The sequence below is a fragment of the Haplochromis burtoni genome, unplaced genomic scaffold (genome assembly GCF_018398535.1).
Source record: "Haplochromis burtoni strain Fernald_Lab_line unplaced genomic scaffold, NCSU_Asbu1 Contig_148, whole genome shotgun sequence".
NCBI classification, from domain to species: Eukaryota; Metazoa; Chordata; class Actinopteri; order Cichliformes; family Cichlidae; genus Haplochromis; species Haplochromis burtoni.
Window position 1 is genome coordinate 1,190,469 of NW_024582509.1, and position 8,921 is coordinate 1,199,389.

At 43.1% G+C, this 8,921-nt stretch overlaps 1 protein-coding gene across 1 annotated transcript in view; it reads right to left on the reverse strand.

The window, feature by feature from the left end:
• The window catches only part of si:ch1073-416j23.1 (rac GTPase-activating protein 1), a 28,237-nt gene that overhangs the window by 12,170 nt on the left and 7,146 nt on the right, over nt 1–8,921 (reverse strand). Inside the window, exons 4-11 of the mRNA XM_042224745.1 lie at nt 6,952–7,091; nt 5,198–5,270; nt 5,067–5,120; nt 4,843–4,941; nt 4,131–4,269; nt 3,396–3,526; nt 1,656–1,832; nt 421–560 (exon numbers count right to left, since the gene is read on the reverse strand). Of these exons, the coding sequence (XP_042080679.1) occupies nt 421–560; nt 1,656–1,832; nt 3,396–3,526; nt 4,131–4,269; nt 4,843–4,941; nt 5,067–5,120; nt 5,198–5,270; nt 6,952–7,091 (953 nt within the window). The remainder of the gene's footprint in view (nt 1–420; nt 561–1,655; nt 1,833–3,395; nt 3,527–4,130; nt 4,270–4,842; nt 4,942–5,066; nt 5,121–5,197; nt 5,271–6,951; nt 7,092–8,921) is intronic.

Genomic DNA, 8,921 nt, shown 5'->3' on the forward strand with positions numbered 1-8,921 from the left:
TATCCGATCCAGTGATTTAGGTCAGTATCAGACCGACACGATACGTAATATCGGCTCGGTCCATCTCTAATTGAGATTGTTGATATCATGGTCCTGTTAAAGTCAGAGAGGAGCAGGAGGCAGATTATGGGCGGGGCTACCTGTGATTGCCGTGTGAGCGTACAGGTGCCCTCAGGTGTACCCACAGCATGTTTAATCTAGTTTCAAAAAGGGGTTTTGTTGTTTGTTGTTTATGTTTTTTGTTTTAAGTGGGCTTCATGAATCGGGGGTGATGTCACAGTAGCTGCTTCCATCTTCTTTATACAGTCTTGATGTTTTATCATTAGATTCATTTCAACAACGATTTAACTTGTAAACCTGGAAAACACTTTCACCAGTGTCCGACTCGTCAGCAAGGACCGTGATTGGCTGCCACCTCACCGTCTGGTGCTCCTCTGCAGTGTCATGTTCCCCCCTTTGTGCTCAAACGTGGCCAAGAGAGACTTCTGCTCATCGTTCAGACAGGCGCTGGATTTCGTGTCGTGGACGAGGATGTCGCACATTAGCTGCATCTGCCTCTGCTGGAAGCACAGGACAGAGGTCTGTGAGCTCCCCCCACAGGCTGAACAGCTCATTATAAACAGACCTGATGAGGGAGAGCGTGATGAAGGCCTACAAACAAAATAAACCATGGTGCACTCATTTTACTGTGTTTCAGTCTGAAATCAGCGAGGCAGCGTAGATCAACGAGAGGCTGACGGAGGATAAATATGCTTTGATTCAGGGGCCATTTTAGTCCATCTTTGGGGGTGCTGAATCAGAGCCATGTTTCTGTTTAGCTGAAAAACATTACACCAGGTAACCTGCAGTGCCAATAACAGAGTCATCTGCATATTTAATAATGACCCTGTTTTCATGTCTGCCCTGACACATGTTTGTATAGAGAGTGAATAATAAGGGCGATAGGACGCACCCTTGAGGAGAACCTGTGGAGGAGAACACTGGGTCAGACAGAACCCCATTTATTCTCACTCTTTGTGACCTGTCAGTTAAAAATCTAAAATCCAGCCCACCAGGTTTTTCCTGATTTCAAACTGTTCTAAAAGTCTTTTAAAGCGCAGGCTTTCAATTACACAGCTGTTGTCCAGCTGTTTCACCTCTGTTCCTCACCCCCAACCTGCCGCAGTAGATCGCCTCCCCTCCCTGAGCCCGGTTCTGATGGAAGCTTTTCCTTCCCACTGTCCCCAAGCGTTTGCTCACAAGGCGTCGTCCGATTGTTTTCTGTATCATTGTACGATATAAGGAGTCTTGAGGCAACTGTTGTGATTTTGCGCCGTGTAAATAAAACTGAATTGTATTTCACCTGAGCAGTTAAAGAGCCATCCCTGAAAATAAAATAGCTGTTCAATTTCAAGATGGGATCTACTGGCCTTTCAGAGTTGTGCATTTAATTATCAATTTATGACGAAGGTTTAAACAGTCCTGCACCAGGAACCTTTTTCTCTAGAAATGTCCAAACATACAACAGTAATCGAGTGACGAGCAAAACAGACGGAAACTAAACCAGCTCACTAAAGTCGCCCTGTCGTCCACGAACACAACCAACTGAAATGACTGCCGCAGGTTTATTGTGATGCATATTATGATGTCACAGTGAAGCCCCTCCCTCCAGCTCACACCTTAGCTGCCGTTTGAGTTGTACTTCCTGCCGTGGCATTGAAGGCTGTGCAGCCATCAGCGAACTTCTGTCGACACTCCGGATGAGCAACCACGCGACAGTTCCTGCACTTCACCACCATCTTACCAAAGCGGATCCTCTTCCCACACGGCGTGCAGGTCTCCGGCCGGATCACCTGGAGGGAAATGACACGTTACTCCATCAGAGGTGATGTCGGAGCAGCTTGAATGTAAACATCAAGGAGGTTGCACCCCATGATGGGAATATCGGCATTACCCTATTGTTGCAATGCTGTTACCAACATGAAAATGCAGCGTGGGCACGAATGCTGCTGATTGGCTGAGAAAGAGTACAGTAGCCACGGTAAACCAGCCAACTTAAACTTAGGTGTGGGGCGATCGTGGCTCAAGAGTTGGGAGTTCGCCTTGTAATCGGAAGGTTGCCGGTTGGAGCCCCGGCTTGGACAGTCTCGGTCGTTGTGTCCTTGGGCAAGACACTTCACCTACCGCCTGCTGGTGGTGGTCAGAGGGGCCGATGGTGCGATATGGCAGCCTCGCTTCTGTCAGTCTGCCCCAGGGCAGCTGTGGCTACACCTGTAGCTGCCTCCACCAGTGTGTGAATGGGTGGATGACTGGGTGTGTAAAGCGCTTTGGGGGACTAGTAAAAGCGCTATACAAATACAGGCCATTTACCATTCACGTACAAACAGATATGGACAGTGAGCACATAAACAACAATTCAAAGGAAGCATTTAAGTGGAAGTACAGACATCACTTTTCTGTCTAAGAGATAAAAAGGCAAGAAACTGTATCTGTAAGAATGTGTAAGCAATTTGAATCTCATGATACATCACATGCTTCAACAAAACTAGTCGCCAAGAATGAGGGCGGTGATGCTAGCAGGCGCAGCCCAAACCCCGATGAGGCTAACACGAGCTCGGAGAATAACAAGGTGACACCATCCAAGCTTGATTTCTCTCCTCCACAAACATCTGTGACACGGACGGAATTAAAACAGCCTGAGCGGCAGGTATGTCATCAAGAACATGCTGCTTTATCTACAGTGGATGGTTGGATGGATGTGGCCAATAAGAATGCTTTATATTTGAATATAAGCAGAGGGCATTAAAACAGGAAACTCTAATACGACTCTACTGTGAGAACAGCACTCATGTGACTTGAGATGGATTGTGAAAGACAGCCATGATGTTACATTTTGATTCCTTAGTTTTGTTATACAGTGAACCTATTGTTTCAGTATTACACTGAAATCACTTTAGTGTGGAACACTTGTTCAGCCACGACGATCTGACATTGTGACGGTTTGGCTTCTTTAATTTGCTCAAAAAGCATAAAAGTTTTATTGTACACTTATTACATAGCCAGGTGCAGCCTGCTGACGTGGAATAAATATAAAAAAGGTTGTTTTTTTATTGTTCTGTTATTACAACATGTGGAAATAACTCCACAGCAGTTACATGATGTCCAACCTGTGTCTATAATATCGTCACAGTGACATTTGAACAGTTTAGATTGTTTCCTGTTACTTCCTTCTGGTAAGTTCATTTATTTCAATGTATTCAGTTTTATAATAAACTACTGAACATACTAAAATGTATATAGTCAAGTATAGTAAACATTTTTCCAAAGTAACGCAAATGTTACTTTTATATTACCATAACCAAGTTACTAACTCAGTTACTTCCACAAAAAAGTAAATGGCCCAACGCTCGTCGTACCGTCTTTGACACAAAGGTGTGTTTGGAGGCTTTCTGGTCTCTGCCAATGTTCCCGACTTTCTCCTCGACCAGAGCTTCACCCTCAGGACCGGGGACCGAGTCATTGCAGGGAAACCACACCGAGGTCTGGCCTGAAGGACAGAGTGCAAAACACGGGTTGTCTCACCTGTTCTGACAGCAACAGATTAAAAGAAACAAACAAAAAAAAAAGAGGCTAAAAGAGAAACTCCTCTGACTGATTCTCTGATCGGTCGTCTAAAGCATGATGTCCAAAGCAGCCCAACTGTAGTGAACCTGGTAGATCCTCATTCTTTAAAAGCAGAGGTCTTGTCATTAATCCGTCACTGGTCTGGACATGAAGCTGAAATGAATTAAAAATCTATCCATCCAGCATACAGGCAGCCCCTCAAACGAGCCCCCCAGTGAGTAAACTTACTAAAGTTTGGAGTGAAGAGTATGATTCGGTGCTTCAGGACTGCTTTGGTGCTGCAAACTGGGTTGTGTTTAAGACTGCACAGACACCTTAATATTGCATGCTCTGTATATATTATGACTGAATGCTGAAACTACTTGCACTTTCAATTCTGTTTACACCCACATATGAGCTACAAGATCTACAAAGCACTGTTTTACTTATTATTACCTTCTTTTAGTTGTGTGAATCGAATCTGCAAAGTAAGAATTCGCTCTGCGAACGTGACAACAAACATCTTGTATCTTGAATGTAGAGCTGACCTCCTGCTGAGACGCTACACTCCTGGGTGATAGTCTGGGGAGAGTTTTCGGAGGTTTCCTGAGTGATTCCCAGCACCATGTGGACCTGGCCTCCAGTGTCATTAGAAATGATGGAGGCCTTCACAACGGTCTCCACCTCCTGAGTAAGTTCAAAGAATCAGAGCCACAGGAGAGCCTTTAGAAACATGTTTTATGGCGGTTCCTCTGCAGAGGCTATCAGGACGACTTTCATAGTTTGAGTCAGTGGAGGCATCAGAAACGTTCAGGTACAGCAGGAACAAACAGAACTTTAAGCAGTTAATTCTTCTGTTCATTAATGACTTTGTTGTGGTAGATTTATAATCAACATGGAAAATCACCAGCCACTTCATTAGGTACAACTGTTCAACTGATTGGTTAATCAGATACTTGCATTAACAACCACACAGCAGTGAATCATTCAGAACAGAAAGTGAGTCTGAACTTAAATTGTTGTTGGTCTGCATTTCAGAAACTGCTGATCTGCTGGGATTTTTCCACCAACCATCTCCGAGTTCACAGAAACAGAAGACCACACCTGTCCCGGCAGCTAGCCAATTGTAATTTCTAATGATATCACTGCCATGTTCCTTCCAGCTCTTTGTTAATCTGCCCCATAAAGAATTAAGAAAAGGCCCAGCCTAGTACTAACAAGGCGAGGTCAAGTGAGAACATAACATCTCAGTCGGTTCACCTTCTCCACAGTTTTCCTCTCCAGAAGCTCTGCTGACAAGTTCCTGCCTCTGCTTCGTTTCCTGACCGTAGCACCAACAGGCAGACCCATCGAGGAACGCTGTGGAGAACAGCATATCATCAGAAAGCCAGGGGAGCAGAGGCTGCACCCTGCACCACCGGCGAAATGTTTCCACGCAAAATCTGATGGATGAACAAACAAGTAAATATATGACGGCGTGTTACCCTCCTCTCTCTCGCTCGAGACCTCAGCGGTTGGATCACAGTTGTGTCCAAATCCTGAAACACCATGACAAAGAATGTTAAAGTGTTCTTACACTGCAGGCATGGTGCACGTGTCGGGTTAATGTTCGTACCACATCGTCGTCGGTGCGATCGTAGCTGATGTCAGAGTGAGACAGGAAGGACGACTCATCGATCACAGGCAACCTGACAAAGAGTTTTATCATCTTTAGTGAAAAGTCTTCACTCCGTTTCAAACAGACTTTACAGAGGAGGACTCTGCTTCTTTAACCTGCATTCTCTCTAATGCCCAGCAGGTGGCAGCTCTGACCTTATTACTGGTCCCTGAGCTCAGTAAACTCTTTCCTGCTTTAAGGTCTGATTGAGATTAGAGATGGCACGATACCACTTTTTTATGTCTGATACTGATATGGTGTTTTTAATCAATAAAACTGTTTTTTAAATATCTTGCTGCATTTTGTATAAGTTCATACTCAAGTTTAAAAACACAGTACAAACACTAAAGCTATCCTGTTACACCTGTGTGTGAAAAACACACTGCACCCAAAATATTTCATAGTTCAGCAAAACTGATCAATCTAATAAATTTAAACCTGCTCCATCCTCCCTGTTCTGGTGTTTTAAAGAGTACTTAGCAGAAATATTAAACAACCTAACAGGGCTGCAAACTCCCAGCAAAAAAATAAATAAATAAAAAATAGTGAACCACCCCCACCCTCCACCTCATGATGCTTAATCGACGTAATCAACTTTAATTTGATGCAGTGTGGAAAAAAAATGCACAGAAATAAATTATTTTTCAAGAATAATTAAATAGATTCAACATCTTTCTTCAACAGAACTGCAGACTGCACAGATGGTTCCCAAAGGAAAAAGTACTACAGCTTACTAGGGTATATTAGACTTAACAGTTACTATATACAGTGATGGACTTCTATACATTTTACATCAGATTAAAACTTTGGGTGTAAGATAATTATTTATTAAAAGCTCGACATTTTAAATGAGAATAAGAAAGAAAAGTATGTCTTTGTGCCCCCTTTTCCCTGTTAATGCCCTATCGGCCCCCCTGGCTAAACTTTGCTAGATCCGCCCCTGCACAGTTACGTCAGCTACGTAGAAAAAGATCCTCGAGTAGAAAGTAATATTAAATACATTCTAACAACAGCTGATCGAGATAGAGAGAGAGAGAGAGAGAGAGAGAGAGAGAGAGAGAGACAGAGAGAGAGAGAGAGAGAGAGATACAAACATTCAGAGATGAACTTGCACACTTGCTTTACTTCTCTCTGGGAAAACTTCCTCAGAGATGAAATGCTGGTTTGAGGCTACAAACACACACAGCTGCTCTATCACGTGTGCTCCCACGTGCTACGGCTATGAGCCGAGTTACCCATGTGGGACGTTTTGATATTTAATGGATCGGATTACATGTTTTGTTTCTCTCCGCTATCCGATCCAGTGATTTAGGTCAGTATCAGACCGACACGATACGTAATATCGGCTCGGTCCATCTCTAATTGAGATTGTTGATATCATGGTCCTGTTAAAGTCAGAGAGGAGCAGGAGGCAGATTATGGGCGGGGCTACCTGTGATTGCCGTGTGAGCGTACAGGTGCCCTCAGGTGTACCCACAGCATGTTTAATCTAGTTTCAAAAAGGGGTTTTGTTGTTTGTTGTTTATGTTTTTTGTTTTAAGTGGGCTTCATGAATCGGGGGTGATGTCACAGTAGCTGCTTCCATCTTCTTTATACAGTTTTGATGTTTTATCATTAGATTCATTTCAACAACGATTTAACTTGTAAACCTGGAAAACACTTTCACCAGTGTCCGACTCGTCAGCAAGGACCGTGATTGGCTGCCACCTCACCGTCTGGTGCTCCTCTGCAGTGTCATGTTCCCCCCTTTGTGCTCAAACGTGGCCAAGAGAGACTTCTGCTCATCGTTCAGACAGGCGCTGGATTTCGTGTCGTGGACGAGGATGTCGCACATTAGCTGCATCTGCCTCTGCTGGAAGCACAGGACAGAGGTCTGTGAGCTCCCCCCACAGGCTGAACAGCTCATTATAAACAGACCTGATGAGGGAGAGCGTGATGAAGGCCTACAAACGAAATAAACCATGGTGCACTCATTTTACTGTGTTTCAGTCTGAAATCAGCGAGGCAGCGTGAGATCGGCGGAACGCAGGTATATGCTACATTTATTAGCTGCCTTTCTAGTTACTCTTTATATAGTTAGGTAGGAGTCAGACCATGTTTCTTTTTAGCTGAAAAACATTACACCAGGTAACCTGCAGTGTTGAAAACGTGTTTTCCGACGATGTTTGCTACCCTACAATCCGTCCTGCTCTGTAGTAAAATCAGCGACATTTGACCGTCCTGTTGCTCCCATTGAAATGTATACAGCCTATTTAAAATCTAAAACTTAAATTGTCCGTAGCCTGCTGTTGTTACCACTGTCCTGTTTGAAATGGATACTAACTAACTGACTGGATGCCCATTAACCTTATAACTCCTGTTGTGTGTGTGTGTGTGTGTGTGTGTACAGAGAGACAGCCAGGTTCATAATGGATATAAGGAAGTTTTTTCAAAAAAAGGAGCCACATTCAGGTAAAAGTGTAAAATCAAATGATCCGTTAATCAAGAATAATGTTGGATCAGTGTTTTAGTATTTATATCTTTTATTAGATTGTACAGTTCTTTTTTTTTTTAATATTTTGTAATAATTTATTCTGTTTTGGGAGTGTTTTTTATGTATCTGTATTATATTATACAAACACATTAAAAGTGAATCTCTGTCCAAAAAATGCACTCAGTTTACTTCTTACTCACTATGAGCATCATTCATTATTCTCCCAGTAATTAAGGTTAGGATATGTATTTTTTTTTATTCCAATCCATTCTTCTTTTGCAGCATTTAAATAACCTTGATCAGATTTGATGGTTTTGTTACAGACTTTTCAAAAAAGTGTTTTGCTTTTCTTTCACAAATGTGGGATTAAATTGTGTTAAAATGTACAAAACAGTGATGTCATGTTTTGTGACGAGGACCCAGGCACAGAGAGACTTGATGAATTTAAGAATATTATAAATTTGCAGACTTGCACAGAGATGGTAAAATTACGATGACTGATAACGAGACGAAGACAACAGACGATGAGGACAGGGAGGAACAGGGGTTTAAATGCACCAAGGAGACAGTCAGAGAGAACTCGGGACAACTGGAGACATTTAAGGATGCAGGGACTGACAGAGACAGGGAAGACGTCTCATCGTGACGAGTAAAGTTTATCTTGCCTGGCTGGGCAGCTCTCTGGGTGCTCAGCACCCCCAAAGCTCTGATCCTAGAATCGCCCCTGATTTGATTAAGAAACACCTCTGCTGAAAGAAATCACTGCAAAGAGCTCTGAGGATTCAAACTCAGGTTACTGTGACACATGGATAAATACATGTATCGCTTTTTATTTTTAATATCCCCATTTAATTAAGATTCAGGCATAATCTAATGCACTTACACGGGATTCACTTTCATGGCATTTCACTTGTATCTTCTGGATTTAGCAGAGAGAAGTGGCTCTGTGTGTAAACTACTGAGAAAAAGCAACCCGGGTTAAGGTCATTGCTGCTCTGAGTTTCAGTAAAACGCAGCATTATGCGGCAGAAGACAAGATTGTGTGTCGGCTGACTGCGCTGTGTGTTTTTCTGTCAGTGCCAAAGAAGCTCTTCGTGTTCTCAGAGCGCATTAACATGGTTTAACTGCTCAGACAGTGAACTAGCTCCAAAACAACAACAACTGATCCAACAGCTGCAGAAACGTCCCCGTGTTACATGAAACACGAAC